Source organism: Musa acuminata, chromosome BXJ1-6 (genome assembly GCF_036884655.1).
Source record: "Musa acuminata AAA Group cultivar baxijiao chromosome BXJ1-6, Cavendish_Baxijiao_AAA, whole genome shotgun sequence".
Classification (NCBI taxonomy): domain Eukaryota; kingdom Viridiplantae; phylum Streptophyta; class Magnoliopsida; order Zingiberales; family Musaceae; genus Musa; species Musa acuminata.
The window spans coordinates 29,289,105-29,309,233 of NC_088332.1; the positions used below are offsets into that span (position 1 = coordinate 29,289,105).

General features: G+C 41.9%; 1 protein-coding gene across 6 annotated transcripts; it reads right to left on the reverse strand.

Annotated features, from left to right (window-relative positions):
* Positions 1–158: 158 nt before the first annotated feature.
* On the reverse strand, positions 159–19,876 carry LOC135585053 (uncharacterized). 6 transcript variants are annotated; one of them, XM_065188085.1, is made up of 3 exons: positions 19,689–19,876; positions 19,013–19,089; positions 159–2,784 (listed from the first exon to the last, which is right to left on the reverse strand). In XM_065188085.1, the coding sequence occupies exon 3, from the start codon at positions 2,486–2,488 to the stop codon at positions 629–631; it is 1,860 nt and encodes a 619-aa protein (XP_065044157.1). In that variant the 5' UTR covers positions 2,489–2,784; positions 19,013–19,089; positions 19,689–19,876; the 3' UTR covers positions 159–628. The 6 variants fall into 6 exon arrangements, with proteins under 6 accessions (XP_065044157.1, XP_065044154.1, XP_065044155.1 ...); XM_065188082.1 differs by having other exon boundaries at positions 159–2,822; XM_065188083.1 differs by having other exon boundaries at positions 159–2,822; positions 18,943–19,089.
* Positions 19,877–20,129: the final 253 nt, after the last annotated feature.

Genomic DNA, 20,129 nt, shown 5'->3' on the forward strand with positions numbered 1-20,129 from the left:
CCGGGGATGGCCGCTTGTGCTGCTGCTGCCCGCTTATATGGTTGACGGTGGCTGGGGAAGGCAAAAGCGGCTGACCCCAAAGATTTCCGTTTTGGTAATCGAACTCTTCTCAACCATTCTAAGTAGTTAGTACAATTTCATGCAGTAAGCATCATGTATAGAAGAAAAATTGAATGTTCACTATGATCACAACAAAAAGGGTAGCAACACTACCGAGGTTCAGCTATACATTTTCCCCTCGTCTCTCTGAACAAAGGAAGGATGTCCAGATCTTACATGGGTTCCACATAAATAGCAAATCCTCACACACAACACACACAAACACGTATCAATATATCAAGTCAAACCATGAGTTACTACTCCCTTGCCATTACATCCGCAGGTAGGCTGCAGTGTGGAGCGCCCGAATCTGAAGTAACTGCAGTTCCCTGATCTCCCGTGTTAATCCCAAAAGCCTGAACTACTTGCGATCATCCCAACCAAACAAGTACAAACAAGTACCACAAACACGTATCAATATATCAAGTCAAACCATGAGTTACTACTCCCTTGCCATTACATCCGCAGGTAGGCTGCAGTGCGTGGGGCGCCCGAATCTGAAGTAACTGCAGTTCCCTGATCTCCCGTGTTAATCCCAAAAGCCTGAACTACTTGCGATCATCCCAACCAAACCCCCTCCACGCACCCTGCCCTCTGGACCAGAAGACCCGGACTGCTGTAGCGCAGAATGTACTACTTTCTTCAACTCCAGCTTTGTAAAGGTCTCTTCTTCAGCAGCAACGTCATTCATCTTCTCAAGTTTAACAGGCACTGGATACTGTGTGGTAGGTGGTCCAAGCATTCCCCCACCATGAACACAGTGGTCCTGCACCAGGGCGCTGTGTGCAGCACAGAGACCAGTCTTGCCCCTAGCATACTTATCACAGAGCGTCTCGCCAACATCAAATTTTGAGCCCATTTGACTCCATGTGCATCGTTTGCCTCCCCCATGCGCTTTACAAAAATCGGTGCTCCCCTGTGCGCTCTTCCCACATCCTTCGAACTTGCACCGTTTGCCCCCGCCATGGCGGACACAGAAACTAGTCCGCCCTCTAGCACTTTTGGGGCACCCGGCGACAGCACACCTCTTTCCACCACCATGTGCCACACAGAACGAGGTTCCCCCATGCACACTCTTTCGGCACACACCTCCACCCTGAAACGTGCACCGCTTCCCCCCACCATGTCCCTTGCAGAAGGGAGTGCTTCCCTCGGCCCCTTTTGTACACCCCACAACTGTACACCTCTTCCCTCCACCATGCGCCTTACAGAACAATGTGCTACCTTGAGCACCCTTTGTACATCCATGGAAATGGCAGCGCCTGCCACCACCATGAGATATGCACAAGCCCGAGGAACCTTCTGCGCTCTTCGTGCAATTCTTGATTTGGCACCTCTTGCCACCGCCATGCCTGATGCATAAACCCGACTTCCCTCTTGCTGCACGAGTGCAACTCAGGTGGCTGCAGCGCCGACCGCCACCATGGGCAATGCAGTAATCGGTGCGACCTTCAGCACTCTTCGTGCAGCCAAGGTGTTGGCATCGGCGACCGCCGCCATGCGCTTTGCAATAGATTGTCCTGCCCTCAGCTCCCTTTTGGCACTCGGGTCGCTGGCACCTCCGTCCCCCACCATGAGCTATACATAAACTGGAAGCACCTCTTGCTCCTTTCGTACATCCATGGAACTGACAGTACTTTGTCCTGTTGTTGCGTTTATGGGAATCAGAAATCCCGGAAGAGCAGGCAACTGGGTTTTTCGACATTTGTGTCATGGTTGATGGGAAGTCTGGAAGAACTGCAATAGGATCAGCTTCAGTATGCATTCTCTTTTGGGGAGGAAAGTTACTGCTACCTGTTTCTGGGTTGGGCACGCAAGGTTGAACAAGACACTTCCCAAATATCCAGCAAGATGATGCTGATCCTTCTTCCTCACTAATCTGCACCGGACTTGCAATCACAGAAGACTCAAAACTATAAAGATGCTGTCCTGCAATTGTGTTGACATCTATTAGAGCAGACTCAGAAGACCCTGTTGATAGACTTAGCTGCAAATTGAGCATATCAACAGTATGAGGAGCCTTCAGAGTACCAACTGATGACTTGTTATAACTGAGCTTGTAACCATTGCCAATATGCAGCTTGAAACTAAATTCTGGGTTTGCAGGGGATTCCTCGTCAGTTTCCTTCACTGAAGACGTGATGGAAAGACCTGCTGAGCTCATCTTGCTGACCACTGAGGAACTTGGTGACTGACCCAAACCCAGTGCAAGTAATGGATTTTCTGAACCTTCAACTCCAGTATTGTCATTCCACTTCCTTTTTGTCCCTTTTATGTTGGAATTATGCAGACTGGGATGTGAATCCAGAGGTAATTTGATACCTCCTGATTGCATAGAACTCCAAAAGCCAAATTTACTTAAAGAGGGGAGATCAACAGCAAAATCCATCAGAATGCTCTTGTCAATTACTGCTATCTTGAGAGGACCTCTCTATCAATAAACTTGATGGGATAGAAACCAGTTAGCCTGTCTTCCAAGACTCAATTTAACAAAACAATACTAAATCAGAAATACTTGAGTGAAAGCTTGCAGCCTCCACTAACAAAACCAGATGTATCATGGCGGTCCATTCTGCAGAACTTGAAGCTAATGCGAGGTGCTCAGTAATAGCTCAAGTTACAGAACAACATATGATACTTATTAGCCAATATTGTCATCAAACAATAGTGAAGCAGCAACAACTCCTGCAGCAGGAACAAGCATGTAAAAGGAAAATTGGCACCTGAAAAAAGGGAAAACATTTTTGATATTCCATTATTTTTATCAAGAATTTTGATATCAAAAGGCAGGATACATTCAGGATCATACCGAAGAGAGAACATTTCAACAAGTTGTCATACAGAAAAGAACAGATGCTAAGAAACCATGCAATCAAGCAGGTTCATGTGGAATCCACCATAATGCACCTTAAACAATAAAACTACTGGATGCCGTGTCCATTAGCATACCATAAATTGCAAAAAGAGCTTCAGATGTGTTGTTTTTATAAGCTCCTCACTTATAAATGGATGACAAAATGTTGAAGCCTATATTACAATCATCTTTGACTCGAGCTATTGAATCATTCAAGGGACTTTAACCTGATGGCTTTCTTGTGAACATTTGTAAAAGCATATTTGATGAATGCCACCATGTTGGGACTCTATCCAAAGTTTGCTCATACTTAGAAGCAACTAATTGAAATATGCCAATAACAAGTAAACTAACAAATCAAAGTTTCTATTTTTAGAAAAAAGATAAGTGGTGAATGTGAGTTTTGATTTCAGGACCTTATGGTAATTGACACTATTTACTAGTTAAGATAGCCAGTACCTTCTAATAAATAAAGGTCAGCAACAAACAGAAAATTGTAGCCTTAGAAAAACTATTTCACCAGGAATTAGTACAGGTTCATGTTTTTATGGTTCACACCAATGTCAGATGACAATGCAAATAAGTACAGGAATCAGTACATTGGGTGACACTGGTGTCCACAAACCATTGGTCTCAGCACAGTACACACTACCAAAATCAGACGACAATGTAAATCCTATGAAAGGTATATTATATTTTAGGAAATTCTACTGGACAAAGTTTTCTTTTTTCTTTTTTAAACAAAGAACACTCAAGATCTTGGTAGTAAAAGACTGAATTTTCACTCACAAAACTAGGACAATAGTCAAGCTTACGAGCTTGCTTCATCAGAGTATTGGAAAAATCTGACAGATTAATGCAAAAGAGAAACAAGAATCCTAATGCTCAGAATGGTAAACATCAAATGAGTGATACGTCAAGGTTTCACTGTGCTGAGATATACAGCAACAGCATGCAAATTATATCTATAAAGATTGCTGGAGGAAAAACAAAAATCAAAGACTGAATTTTCAGATGTTGAGTGAAGTTTTGACTTTCATATCAATGAACACTAAAAGAAGCACAATGTAGCATGATTTGCCATTCAACAGAAACACCAGAAGAGAAGGGAAAGAAAATCACAGTCACATTTAGTGGAAAGCAAATAAATGCAAAAGTTGATTGTAGACAAATAATGTCTTGCAATTCTTCACATAGTCAAATGACATGAAAGGAAAGGAAAATTCTTAAGCAACTCAACTTAAAATAGTGCGAAGAGCGATTGTTGGTCTGAACAACTAAAGAACACATATCTCTACATCCAGAGAAAAGTTTAAATATAAGACATCTTATTCTGCACCATCAGAATATTACTACAGACCATGAATGATGTAGCCAGGTCAATAAGGGTAGAGCACCAACAAATGCTACAAGTGAATTACCAGATGCATGCAACAATAATAACTCAATTCATATGTCCATTTCAGAAATGTTACATTTGTTGAATCTCGGATTTTGATTATGAAGTCAATTGTAATTTGTTTGATCTAATCTATATGTTGAGAAAAGTGTGCAGGATTAACTACGATGACAGTAAGACATAAAGCAGGTGTTGTGCTGAAGTCAAGATCGAGATCACGTTGGGAGTTCGAGAGTTCGACGGAAGTCCGGATGTTCGTCGGAAGTTCTGCGGGAACCAATCGAGAAGTCCAGGAGCTTGCCATAGAAGCTCGTCGGAACTCGCCAAGAAGATCGTCGTAAAGTTCGAGAGCTTGCCGGGAGTCCGTCGGAGCATTGCCGAGAGTTCGTCGGAAGCTCGCCGGAAGAGCAATTGACGCACCAGAACATGAAGTGCAGTAATCATGTCTTAGTTATCGTAGTTAGAGCATAAATTAAGTTAGGTTTGGGAGGTAATCCCACTAACTTAATTAGGGGCTAATTGGGCCCTAAGTTGGGCTGGTTTGGGCCGGATTCAAGGCCCAACCAGGACCCTGAATTCTTGGCCGGCGGTGGCACCACCTGGGAGACTCGGTCTCCCATGAATTCTGGGCGGTGGTACCGCAGGCAGTTATTGTTGCCAGCGGTGGTACCGCCCCTGTCAAGCGGTGGTATCGCCAGAGCTCGGTCTCCAAGCTTTGTCAAGCGGTGGTACCACCCAGACTGAGCGGTAGTACAACCTAGACTGAGCGGTAGTACCGCCCAGTGTCAGGTGTTAGGCGGTAGTACCGCCTAGTAATGGCGGTGGTACCGCCAGGACCTCGAAAATCCGGGATTAGACACTTTTTGGCTCCATTTTTGAAGCCATTGGGGCCTATAAAAACCCCACCCTTTCCTGCATGAAAGGGCATGAAACCTATTAGCATAATCTTGAGTTCTTGAGCCTTAAAGTATTGTAAAAGTTAGAGTTCTCCTCCTTCATCTCTTAGCCTTGTAACCATCCAAGAAAGAGGAGTGAGACTTGTAAGGGTTCATCTCCTAAACTCGGGAAAAGGAGAAAGTGTTGTAAAGAGGTGTTCGGTCTTCATCTATTAAAGGAAGGCCTTTAGTGGACGTCGATGACCTTGTCGGAGGAGGAATCCGAAAGTGAGATGTAGGTCACCTTGACCGAACCACTCTAAAACTCGGTTTGCATTTACTTTGAGCAACTTTCTTTTATAGCAAACTGCCTCTCCTCCTTACTGTGCTTTAACTACGTTTACATACGCTTTCAAGTAAACACCTTCTAAGATCGGCTTTAATCGTACGAAGACTTTACAAAACCGACGCTTTTCATTTGTGCAATTTACATTACTGCAAATCACCTTAGTCTTCTCTTGCACTTTCACGAAAGCTTTCAAGTTTAAATTCTTTCCGAAACGGATTGAATCAAAACCATTCTCGTCGGAATCGGTTTTAATCGAAACAAGTTTTTTGAAATAACGAAAGTTTTCTGCTGCACTAATTCACCACCGCTCTTAGTGTCGCTCTTGATCATAACAATTGGTATCAGAGCCAGGTTCACTCTCATTTGGTTTTAAACCCAAGAGAGATGGCATTTGCCAACAACCTAGAGGGTCATTCAATTACACGTCCGCCCATGTTCAATGGGACGGATTACACATATTGGAAGACTAGAATGAGGATCTTCCTAATTTCAATGGATTTTGAGCTTTGGAACTTTGTCGAAAACGGTTTTCAAAAGTCTTCTCTTCCAATGAACGATTGGAATGAGTTGGAGAAGAAGACTTTTACTTTAAACGCAAAGGCTATGAATGCCTTATTTTGTGCATTAGATAAAAATGAGTTTAATCGAGTATCGATTTGTGAAACGACTTTTAACATTTGGCACACACTCGAAGTGACTTATGAAGGCACTAGTAGAGTGAAGGAGTCAAAAATCAATCTTTTGGTGCATTCTTACGAGTTGTTTCGAATGAAACCGAGTGAGACCATTGGAGACATATACACCCGATTTACGGATGTCGTCAATGGTCTAAAAGGACTTGGTAAAGGTTTCTCGGATTTTGAACTTGTTAATAAGATTTTAAGATCTCTACCAAAAAATTGGGACCCTAAAGTAATGGTCATTCAAGAGGCCAAAGATTTAAATAACTTTCCTCTTGAAGAACTAATTGGGTTACTAATGACCTATGAAATGACATGTAAAGCTCATGAAGAGCTTGAGGACACCCTTCCAAAGAACAAGAAGGATATGACACTTAGAACACAAGAATACCACTTGAAAGAAAACTCAAGTGATGAGGACTTTGATGATGATTTGACACTCTTAACAAGAAAGTTCAAAAGATTCATAAAAAGAAATAAATTTAAAAATGATACTAAAAATAAATTTGAACCCAAGAAAGATCAAGTAATATGCTATGAATGCAAAAAACCAGGACACTACAAGAGCGAATGTCCCCAAGCCAAGAAGAGGACACCAAAGAAGAAGGCTCTCAAAGCAACATGGGATGACTCAAGTGAATCCGAAGAAGAGGAGCCAACCAACACCAAGCAAGTTGCTCACCATGCACTAATGGCCATTGGAGATGAGGTAACAAGTTCAATTGATGCAAATTTATCATTTGATGAACTATTAAATACTTTTCATGATTTATTTGATAAATGCAAATCAATTAGTAAAAAATATAAATTGTTAAAAAAGGATCATGATTCTCTTGTTAGTGATTTCGATAAATTAAAAATTGAGCATAATGATAGTTTACTCCATATACGAAATGCCATGAAGTAGAAACAATTAGAAAGGATAACTTGCTACTCAAAGATACCTTAGAAAAATTTGAGATTGGTAGCAAGTCCTTAAACATGATCCTTGCCAATAAGGGTCATGTTCATAAAAGAAATAGAATCGGATTTATGAGTAGCTCTCACCAAAATCCAACCACCTTTCTTAAAGGCCCTATCTTGCATATTTCACCCCAAAACAAATGCAACTTTTGTTGTAAACTTGGACATGTAGCTTATCATTATCCATTTAAGAAGTGTAGCCCACACAAATTGATTTGGGTTCCTAAAGGAACCATAAAGAATTCTATGCAAAATGATAAGTTAAGCTGATCGATTTTTGAGGCACCAAAGGTCAAATGGGTACCTAAAAATCACCCTTTTTTGTAAAAACGTTTACCATCACAAGCTAGGAGCAAGAGATGGTACCTTGATAGTCAAGGCATATATCTCAATTCTCTAAGCTCACTAGCATAAACGAAGGATATTTCACATTCGAAGACAACAACAAGGGTAAAATCATTGGCAAATGAACCATAGGTAACAAATCTAACTTCTTTATTGAAAATGTGTTGTTAGTTAATGGCTTAAAGCATAACCTCTTGAGCATTAGTCAATTGTGTGATAAAGGATATATTTTTAAATTTGAATCTAATGCTTGCATTATTGAAAAACCACACAAAAACACATCTATGATTGCATTAAAACAAAATAACATATACACTATTGACATTAATTATCTTTGCAATGAAATATGTTTTTCAGTTTTGAATGATGATGCTTGGCTTTGGCTTTGGCATAAGAGATTAGATCATGCTAGCATGAAACTAATCTCTCAAATTTCATCTAAAATACTTGTAAGAGGAATTCCTCATATCAAGTTTGTCAAAAATAATGTATGTGATGCATGTCAACTAGGAAAACAAATAAAAGGTAGCTTCAAACCTAAGAACCAAATAAACACCTCTAGACCTTTGCAATTGATCCATATGGACATGTTCGGACCAATTGCTACATCAAGCCTAAGAGGTAGCAAATACGTATTTGTCATAGTGGATGATTATACTAAATACACATGGACTTATTTTTTAGCACAAAAAAGTGAATGCTTTATATATTTCTTTAAGTTTTGTAAACTTGTTCAAAATGAAAAGGGTTCTATGATTTTGTCAATTCGAAGTGATCACGGTGGTGAATTTCAAAACCGTGATTTCCAAGAATTTTATGAATCCAATGGATACAACCACAACTTCTCTACTCCAAGAAATCCTCAACAAAATGGAGTAGTAGAAAGAAAGAATAGAAACTTACAAGAAATGGCAAGAACCATGTTAAATGAACATAACCTACCCAAATATTTTTGGGCCGAAGCTGTAAACACGGCATGCTATGTCATGAATAGAGTTCTAGTAAGACCCTTACTCACCAAAACTCCTTATGAGTTGTGGAACAACAAAAAACCCAATGTTTCATATTTTAAAGTTTTTAAGTGTAAGTGTTTTATCTTGAATGAAAAAGATGCTTTAGGAAAATTTGATGCTAAATCCGATGAAAGAATTTTTCTTGGCTATTCTTCTATTTCTAAAACATTTCGTATCTTTAATAAAAGAACTTTGATTATAGAAGAATCTATTCATGTTGTTTTTAATAGGGTTTCCGAAGTTAAGAAAAATGATTTTGATGATGATGTTAATTTTAATGCTTTGAATTTAAATAAAACTCTTTCTCCATCTAGCAACTTGGATTCATCTACTTCTGAAATATCCTTACCCAAGGATTGGAAGTATGTAGATGCTCATCCTAACGAGCTAATCATAGGAGACACATCTAAAGGGGTTCAAACTCGCTCTTCTCTTAAGAATTTTTATGCCAACGCCGCTTTTCTCTCCCAAATTGAACCAAAATGCATTGACGAGGCTTTGAAAGATGGTTCATGGGTCATTGCAATGCAAGATGAGTTAAATCAATTTGAGAGAAATGAGGTGTGGAAGCTTGTTCCTATGCCAAATAACTATTTAGTTATTGGTACTAAATGAGTCTTTAGAAACAAGCAAGATGAATTTGGTATCGTGGTTAGAAACAAGGCTAGATTGGTGGCCAAAGGTTTCAACCAAGAAGAATGGATCGATTATGAAGAGACCTTCGCTCCTGTGGCACGATTAGAAGCCATAAGGATGTTCCTTGCCTATGCTAGTAGTAATAATTTTAAGTTGTTTCAAATGGATGTTAAAAGTGCATTTCTTAATGACTTTATTTCAGAAGAAGTTTATGTTGAACCATGGTATGCAATTTCGAATGGTATCACCCGGTATGGGCGGTACATACCGGTCCAACGGCATACCGGTACGTAGACCGCCCGCTACCGGACGGACAGTGCTACAGTGCTATAGTAATACACTATAGCAATGCTACAGTGTTACACTGTAGCAATGCTACAGTAAGAGGAAACCGTTCGGTACGCCATGGTGTACCGCTCGGTACGCCGGTAACATACCGTACCGAGCCAACCTCGAAACATCGGTACGGTACGGTATTGCATACCTTGTGGTGAACAACCTCCCGGATTTGAGAATAATAATCTTCCTAATCATGTATTTAAATTGATAAAGCTCTCTATGGATTGAAACAAGCCCCAAGGGCTTGGTATGAGAGACTTAGCTCATTTCTTATCGAAAATAATTTCTCTAAAGGCAAGGTCGATACTACATTGTTTATCAAAAATTTTAAAAATAATTTTCTTATTGTTCAAATTTATGTTGATGATATCATTTTCGGTACTATGAATGAATCTCTATTTGAGTCATTTGCTAAAAGTATGAGTCTTGAATTTGAAATGAGTTTGATGGGAGAATTAACTTTCTTTTTGGGCTTACAAATCAAACAACTAAGTAATGGTATATTTCTTAGTCAAACAAAATATGCTTTAGATTTGCTAAAAAGGTTTAATATGGATAGCTCAAAGGCTATCAATACTCCTATGAGCACTTCCACTAAATTAGAAATTGATGAAAGTAGAGAAAGCTTTAATAAAAAAGCTTATAGGGGTATGATAGGAAGTTTACTTTACCTCACCGCAACTAGACCGGATATCATGTTTAGTGTAGGACTTTATGCTAGATTTCAATATAATCATAAGATATCTCATCTCAAAGCAGTTAAACGAATACTTAGATATCTTAAAGGAACCACAAATCTAGGATTATGGTATCCAAAATCCGAGAACTTTGAGCTGATTGCTTATGCTGATGCGGATTTTGTTAGATGTAGATTAGATAGAAAAAGCACATCCGGAACATGTCAATTTTTAGGACATGCACTTGTTTCTTGGTCTTCCAAGAAACAAAACTAGGTTACATTATCTACAACCGAAGCTGAGTACATTACAGCTAGTGCATGTTGTGCACAAGTTGTGTGGATGAAAAACACTTTAGAGGATTACAAGATTCATCTTAAAAATATTCCCATAAAATGTGATAACACAAGTGCAATATGTTTAACAAATTAATATTTGGCATCACTTTATACGAGATCATGTTACTAATCATGATATAATCTTAGAGTTTATTGATACGAAATATCAATTAGCCGATATCTTTACAAAACCTTTAAGTGAAGAACAATATGATTTTATTAGAAGAGAGTTAGGAATGTTAATTTGTCCAAATCCATGAATTTGATGTATATCTTTTTCGGACTATCTTTATGAATTTCTTGAATGGAGCTTTTATAAGATTATGCCATATCAAGTTTACTTCATACCCTTGCTCCATCACTTTTGATACACTCAATCACTTCATGGATTTCATTGACAAATGCATCTCTCGGATTTATCCCTTGTGAATTTTTATTAAGAAAAGAATTTGATATGATGATCCTCTCATTATGAAGGCTTATTCACGGAATTTCGTTTATCCTTCATATGATGACTCTTTCACATAAATTCTTTCTTAATGAAGGAAGATTTTTTATGATTCTTTTTTATGAGACGAACACTTGCAAGAATGAGGATATAATTTCACATGAATATCTTAATCTTTGTGAAAATTGAAGCATGATTTAATGAAAATCTTTTATCGTTTTTAACTTCATTCAAAGTTGGTTCTCAATGGATTTTCCTCCTTACCTTCCTTCTTCATGCAAAGTTTTGATGAAAAATAAAAAGGGGAGAAGTTGATGGAAGCCATCTCTTTAAATATTTATAACTTTTAATGTGAGAGCTTTTGAATGATACCATGTCATAAATGCTTGAAATATAATTGGTATGAATTTTTACAAATTGAAATGTGGCATGAATTTTTACCACACTTACATTGTTGAATTGTTCTCTTTTTTGTTGATGATAAAGGGAGAGAAATAATACCAAAATGTGGTAAATTGATGAAAGTGGAGAAAGCTTTGATCAAAAAGTTTTGACAAATGTATGCAATATATTTCATCATATATACTTGAAATGTTTGCTTGATAAATTTTCTTCATTATGATAAGATATCTAAAGCTTAACTTGCAATTTTATAAATTGATATCTTGCCATAGAATGATAAATTGTTATGTTTGTCATCCTTCATATTTGAAATATCAAATCTTGAAAATGGATGTCATGCCTTGACATCATTTTGAGAATGTTAGATCATGATATGAATCATGATATGAGTATTGATAAGTTTAAATGAACTTAATTTATCAATATGTCTCTAGAATTCAAAGGCCTTGAATTCAAGAATGTCTTTTCTCAAATATGGTATATAGATAGGGGGAGTTAAGGTTAACTCCGTCATCAATTGATTGTCATCATAAAAAATGGGGAGATTGTTGAATCTCGGATTTTGATGATAAAGTCAATTGTAATTTGTTTGATCTACTCTATATGTTGAGAAAAGTGCGCAGGATTAACTACGATGGCAGTAAGATATAAAGCAGGTGTTGTGCCGAAGTCAAGATCGAGATCACGTTGGGAGTTCGAGAGTTCGACAGAAGTTCGAACGTTCGTCGGAAGTTCTGCGGGAACTAACCGAGAAGTCCAGGAGCTTGCCATAGAAGCTCATCAGAACTCGCCAAGAAGATCGTCGTAAAGTCCGGGAGCTTGTCGGGAGTCCGCCGGAGCATTGTAGAGAGTTCGTCGGATGTTCGCCGAAAGCTCGCCGGAAGAGCAATTGACGCACCGGAACATGAAGTGCAGTAATTATGTCTTGATTATTATACTTAGAGTGTAAATTAAGTTAGGTTTGGGAGGTAATCCCACTAACTTAATTAGGGGCCAGTTGGGCCCTAATGTCACGGACAAACTTCGAAACAGGGTGTTTGATGTAATGCTTATGTATGTCCGTGTCGTTCGGCATGTTCTTGCCTTGTACAGAATGTAGAGGGGCAGCCGAAGGCTTAATAGTCCCATGTTAGTTGGGTTGGTGGCCTCTTTAGGCTTGTAAATAAAGGTTGTGTCATGTGGACACGTTCGAGAGCTTTTCGGTCTGTAATGGACCATTTTACCCTTTGTTGTGCCACTGTTCAGAGCTTGTAAAGTCTGTTTGCAATTTGCTTTGTCTATGAAGTGTTTTTCGGACATGTTTGCTTGTGGATCGCGTTTGAGGCGTTCTCTTTAACCCGTTCTCTCTTTTGTTGGTCCTAAGGGACAATGGGAGGCTTCGGGGAGGCTGACCTTTGCGGACGGACGCGCAAGGGTGCCGCACGACTTAGGCAAATCCAGCTAAGTCCGTGTCATATGGTATCAGAGCGGGACAAGCACTCATAGAAACACTTGACATGCAAACATGGGGGACCTAGTGGGGCTGCATGGAGGGCAGTCAGCAACGCGCGACCGTTTGAGGGAAAACGGGCATGAAGATGTAGGGAAAAGAGTCGCTCAGAGGAGCGGGCATCTGACATTGGCATTCAGAGGAATGGCCAACCCTTCGCGCGAGAGGCACCACGAGAACAGGCAAGCTTGGAAGAATGCGGAGCGCACAAAGGTTGGGATGGCTGAGTTTGAGCTACGGCTCAACGTTGACAACTTTACTTGATGGTGCTCAAGGCAAGCGAGGCGCTTGGCAAAAGGACGAGACCATGCAAAGTGGAATGAGTTGCTCAGCGACCGAAAGAGTTGTGCAAAGCTCACAGAGGTGAGGGGAATTGCTAACTCGAAGAATTCGGTACTCATGCATGGGCTTGTATGCGGACGATGGATTGTTCGTGGCCATCCCAAGGCGACCGAAACTCGGCGCCATGAAGCATTGAAACTTTCTCTTCGGCATGCGAAGGATACGTCCGGAGGAGGCTGAAGTGTGCAACGAGTTCAGCATGTTGCTAGGCCTTGAGGGGTGTAGTGGTGGCTGTATTGACGTGGAGGCGCAATCTAGCAAGTGCGTTTGCAGGAGGCAGAACAATGCACAGTTTGTTCAGCAGATCGGAGTAGTCCAAGGGGATGGTGGTCTCCGAAACGAAGAGAGATGTTGCTCCAATGGGACAGTTATCCAGGAGGGATAAGTCTCGGCTCTCCAGAGGGAGAATCATGTGAGACGGACCTCCATGTTGAGGAGGAGTACCTCAACAAACAACAACTTCACGAAGCTCGATGGACTGAGCAAGCGGCGAGGAGTCGTCGCATGATCTCGCTTGAGAGAATACATTGGTGGATGCATTGCGAGATCAAGTGGGGGAGCGACCTGAAGCAACTTAAATGAAGGCACACTTAGAGTCGATATGGAGATCGGACTCAAGGGAGGGCTGACCCGTGGAATGGTGGGCGCGAGGGCCACCATCGACTCAATGCAAAAACGAGGAGCGGAGCAACTTGGGTGTAACTTGGCGAAGTACCCAAGCCGCATGAAGGGAGCCAGCAGAGAAGTTGGAACATGGAGCAGAGGCACAGTGCTTTCCTTAGACAGAGGTCAAGGACATGAACTCTTGTAGAGGCAAGAGCAGGATCATGTTGTGCCATGGGTCCTTCATTCTGACGGAGTGGACTCATCTTGCATGGTGCCAAAGACGAAGGGAGCTTCTGGGCACATGCACCTTATCTCGGAGGAGCATTTGATGGAGGAACTAAGGCGACTCAATTTGCGGAGGCGAAGTTGGGTTCAGAAGGCCTTAGCACGGGGCAAGAGGACGCAGAGGCGGGTACTCTTGAAGAATATGCCACAGTGTTGCCATTCAAGTTGCCATGAAGGAAGCAGTGCGCAGCGGAGATTGTGCTGGTAGGGGCAGAGGCCCAGGATCCAGACAATGGTGCACAAATTACAGTGAAGTCGGTGGACTTCGGGAGCTACTAGGCGACGGACTGTCCTAGAGCAGTGCTTCATCTAGGTGTGACCCAAGAGTGGGTGGATGAAGGTCGATTGCCAAAGGAGCGAACAAAATCGAAGATGGAGGTGACCCTGCGATGTATTGGCAGAGGCCACACATGGAGGGTTCACAATTCGAGTTTATTCCACAAGGATCAGAATGCAATGGAGATGTCACCAGGAGGCGACATGGTGCAGCGGATCGTGGTGGAACAGTTCGTGTCAATGCGATACACACAACAGAGTCCCGGGAGGGACTAGATCATATGGAGGTATGATCGGGAGCTACTGGGAGCTCCACTTCGGTGAACAACACAACGGCAAGAAGGGCTATGGATTCAAGGAGTGAATGCCATGGTACCGCAGAGGCGGGTCTTCCGTACGTGCATCGAATTTTGCTTCGGATGAAAGCCTTGGTCATCAGCATATGGGGGCTGGGTTCCACCAAGGGAAAAGTTCGAATGCAAGTACCAGTGAGTTCCATGGGAGGAACTTGATCATGCAGAGGTATGATCGAAGCAGCTGGAGAGTTGGACTGCTCCAGAGCTCATATTCGCTTAAGGGAGCCCGGCAAGTCAGAGGACAAGGCCGAGTAAGCGAACGTTGCTACCAAGAAAGCTAAGGAGAACAGAATCGGTGCAAACCCTACAACGTGATGGCAGAGGCCATGCATGGGAGTTGTAGTCTGTCTTTCCATCGACCAAACAGACTGCTTAGAGAACACAGAGGTGTTGAAGCAGGGGGTCGAAAGGGGCGAGGAAGCGACGACGAGTCCAGAGGGACTTAGCTACCCAAAATCAAGCAATCAGTTAGAATGGAGGTGGACTCAGAGGAGTGCCACAGAGACATCTCTACTGATTGTGAAGAAAAGGGATGCAGATGCGAGGCAACGGATAGTAGGGCCATGGGCATGGCAGCGCCATGGTACCGCAGAGGCGGGACTTCCGTGCAAGTCATTGATCCCTTGCTCTCATGGAGGGAGAGCGCTTGGTCGTGAAAGGGGCCGAGGAGGTGGAGAATGCAGAGGCAATCTTCGAGTACCGAGACAAGGCTGAAGGGCAGAGGCCGAAGAACTTCGTAAGACCGGTGTCAACAAGTTTCTCATCAAGATAGCCGTTAGTGAAGGACTTCGGGTCATGCAAGAGTGCACGACCAAGGAACGAAGCAAGCAGTACGCGGTGCTGTACCTTTGCTACTCAGTGGAGTAGGCGGCAGGGTTGATGGAGAAGACGGTACAATCCCAGAGGCGACCTCATCTATTAGAGAATTACTCCAAGTTGGGGTGAAAACTTCCTGCATTCCAGAAGTTCAATGGCATTGAGAAGGTGAATCACAGTAACTAACTCAATGTAAGGAGTGCAAACACTTCAAGTGCTTCAGAAGTGTGAGCAAAGAGCAGGCGAAGGCCAGTAACCAGCTCGATGCATGAAGTACAACCTCGAGGAGCCGGGCGAAGTCAAGTAACCTTTGCCTTCTCAACTCTTAAGAGAATGGGCGAAACCGAGTACCCCAATTCTCTTATCTATCCAGCAGAGGAGCTCTGCACAAGTTCAAAGACCCTTCGAAGAGAATGGAAGACAACAGTTGTCAAATCCTCACCAATGGTGATCAGTGCTACTGAGAGTAGATTGTCCGCTTCATTTCTCAACGAAATGCCAATCGAAAGCGGAAGTGATGCGAACCTACTTGGATGTGACAACTAACTGAAAGAAGAGTCAATGAGCAGATGTTGTGGAGGAAGGACCCAAAACTTCAGAAGTTTGCGAGACGATGCTCGTTAAAGCTCCAACAAGCATCCACCCAGTTCGAGCAGCATGTGGAACTTATGAGAGACTGGCGCAGTAAGGATGGTCTTTTCCTTCATCTGGGAGATCCGCAGGAATCAATGAGGATCAACACAACTCAGCCAACCCCACACCAGAGTCAGAGTCATTGGCGAGTTGAAGCAGCATGGCGGATCAAAGGTTCGACTACTCAAGAAACAACAGCGGAGAGCAGCTGGGAGCCAGGAGGCGCATTGCAGCTGGAGCAGAAGATTGAAGACTCAGCAAAGGCGAAGAGTTGCAGTGTTCACAAAGGCTTCGACGAGGACGTCGAAGGGATAAGTGGGGGAGAATGTCACGGACAAACTTCGAAACAGGGTGTTTGATGTAATGCTTATGTATGTCCGTGTCGTTCGGCATGTTCTTGCCTTGTACAGAATGTAGAGGGGCAGCCGAAGGCTTAATAGTCCCATGTTAGTTGGGTTGGTGGCCTCTTTAGGCTTGTAAATAAAGGTTGTGTCATGTGGACACGTTCGAGAGCTTTTCGGTCTGTAATGGACCATTTTACCCTTTGTTGTGCCACTGTTCAGAGCTTGTAAAGTTTGTTTGTAATTTGCTTTGTCTATGAAGTGTTTTTCGGACATGTTTGCTTGTGGATCCCGTTTGAGGCGTTCTCTTTAACCCGTTCTCTCTTTTGTTGGTCCTAAGGGACAATGGGAGGCTTCGGGGAGGCTGACCTTTGCGGACGGACGCGCAAGGGTGCCGCACGACTTAGGCAAATCCAGCTAAGTCCGTGTCACTAAGTTGGGCTGGTTTGGGCCGGATTCAAGGCCCAACCAGGACCCTGAATTCCTAGCCGACGGTGGCACCGCCTGGGAGACTCAGTCTCCTAGGAATTCTGGGCGGTGGTACCGCCCTTGTTAGGCGATGGTATCGCTAGAGCTCGGTCTCTGAGCTCTGTCAAGCGGTGGTACCGCCCAGACTGAGCGATAGTACCGTCTAGTGTCAGGTGTTAGGCGGTAGTACCACCCAGTAATGGCGGTAGTACCGCCAGGACCCCGGAAATCCGGGATTAGACACTTTTTGGCTCTATTTTTGAAGCCGTTAGGGCCTATAAAAACCCCACCCTTTCCTGCATGAAAGGGCACGAAACCTATTGGCATAATCTTGAGTTCTTGAGCCTTTAAAGTATTGTAAAAGTTAGAGTTCTCTTTCATCTCTTAGCCTTGTAACCATCCAAGAAAGAGGAGTGAGACTTGTAAGGGTTCATCTCCTAAACCCGGGAAAAGGAGAAAGTGTTGTAAAGAGGTGTTCGGTCTTCACCTATTAAAGGAAGGCCTTTAGTGGACGCCGGAGACCTCGTCAGAGAAGGAATCCGAAAGTGGATGTAGGTCACGTTGACCGAACCACTCTAAAACTCGGTTTGCATTTACTTTGAGCAACTTTCTTTTATAGCAAACTGCCTCTCCTCCTTACTGTGCTTTAACTACGTTTACATACGCTTTCAAGTAAACACCTTCCGAGATTGGCTTTAATCGTACGAAGACTTTACAAAACCGACGCTTTTCATTTGTGCAATTTACATTACTGCAAATTACCTTAGTCTTCTCTTGCACTTTCACGAAAGCTTTCAAGTTCAAATTCTTTCCGAAACGAATTGAATCAAAATTATTCTCGTCGGAATCAGTTTTAATCGAAATAAGTTTTTTGAAATAACGAAAGTTTTCCGCTGTACTAATTCACCCCCCCTCTTAGTGCCGCTCTTGATCCTAACAACATCCTTTCAAGAACATTGGAAAGTAGGCTAGGAAACCAAATTTATGCTTTCAACATCTTAGATGCAAAGCATTTGGGTTCCAAGTTAAAATATCAGTTGAACAATGAAAAATGAATTAAGAAAGAATACATTAGATTAAAAAAGAAAGAATGAAAGGCAAAACAAGAAACATCCCACTATTTATGAAGTATGGAAGAATTTGTCTTGTGAAATATTTAAAGGCAACAGATAACAGCAGTCATGGAAGTTCACAAGATACCAACTTGACACCTTCTCAATCTCTTCCAAGGGTTCAAAAAGTTGTATGGAATTTCCGGTGAGCATATTCGCCCATAGTAACTTCTACACTTTAGGAAGGAATAATAGAATTGTAGAGTAGGACACATCAAATATTCACAATGGACCCACTTAAGTTTCATGACAACAATTTAGAGTTTTGAAGCACACAAACAGAATAGAAGGTCGATATTGCACAAAAGTGGAAACACAAGCAAACCTTCTCTCAAGTAAGAAAATTTTGAATTTAGAAGAAGGACATCCCAGGTAATTTCTACTATTTTTTAGCCTAAAAAATTTCAACTAAATTGCATAGGTCAGTTTTAGTTCCAGAAACAACTATAAAAAAAGAACTGGAGTTCATAATTGCTCGATGAAAAATAACGATGTAATATCATCAACGACTTGAAAGGAAAAGAGGAAAACAAACAAGACATCTGACTACTGAATCTTGTGCAAAAGCATGGCACAGAAATAACGATGCTTCTAAAAGATAGAAATCTAAAGCTTTTAGCTACTAGAGTCACCAAACAGATACCAAGCCAAAAAAGGTAAGGTACAACTACAGAACAACAGCACAAAACAATGAAAGCTTGCGACGCGGAAAAGAAAAGAAAAAGAAGAAAGAGGCAAAGAACAGCCCGGCCAACCATATATGACCCCAAAATCCTTTAACAAAAAGGATAAATCCTTAACCTTTGAGGTATTTCATTAGTCATCAAGTAAGAGACTTGAGCATGTAACCAGAGCAAGATCAGTTCAGTACCCAAGCGTAGATCTGATGGGGGAAGCTACCCAGGCGTTGTAAGTGCTCCGAGCCCCGGAATGTGTTCCGGTTTATTTCTGTAGCAATTAAAGTAGATTGAGTTTGTTTGTCGCACGATTAAATTCAAAAACGAAACAGTTCGCTTATCAGATAAATCATGCCAATAAATACACAACCTATGGATCAAAAGAGGCGTTCTCGAGATTTATATGTATTCACGATACAACATGTTTTCCTTCCTTTCGTGGAAAGTCACACATGAACTTAAGCGCAGTACAGAATCAACAGACAAAATCGCAAAACAATCGATAGATATCGGAGGCTAAAAATACAAACAAATACCATCAATACTTAAAAGGGCAACCCGTTATGTCAATTAAAGAAAGGGGAAGACGACTTATGAAGCAAAAGAATTCCAACTTCGAGGCAATCCGGAGGTTATAAGCTTTCTCGAGAGCAAGGAAGAGCGGGGCTGAAGAAATAGACGAATCAACAATAGCTACTACAAAACATCACGAGCCAAGCAAGGATTCATGTCAAATCTTCGAAGAAGAACAAAAGAAAATTGAATACGAACGAACACAAAAGTCAAATCTGTCCTCGACAACAAAGGAAAACAGATCCCAATCTCGACAAGCGGCACACAGCCGGGTGGACGGAGTAGAGCAAGGCGTACCTGAGGGCAAGGATGTCTTCGATTCCTCATGAGGCAGAGACACGGAGGAGACGCGGACGAGGGGTTAGGGTTTCGGGATTCTATTGCTCGCGTTCTATGGGGTTGCGGTGGGAGTAAGAAAAGCGCGGACGGAAGAGAGCCGACGAAACCGACGACGCTTTCCGAGCGATGTCGCGAGCAGGAATAGAAAACGGAAACAGTCGAAGAATATTATGGGGTTCTGAAAAGAAAATAATAATAATAATAATAATAATAATAATAAAATGACGTATATATCCCCTTAAAGCGAGAGATTTTTTTTTTGTACTTTGCTATGCTATCTCCGTTGGTGTCATTCGATTAATCATATTTTAATTTGATTTATTTTGGTAAATTAAAAGAAATTAAAACGTTAGCAGCAGCGGCGCGCCGCGGTGACACGTAGGTCGAGAGCAGGTGACG

Coding starts and splice junctions, on each gene's coding strand:
- LOC135585053 (XM_065188085.1), bottom strand. CDS start 2,488: ATGGATTTTGCTGTTGATCTCCCCTCTTTAAGTAAATTTGGCTTTTGG.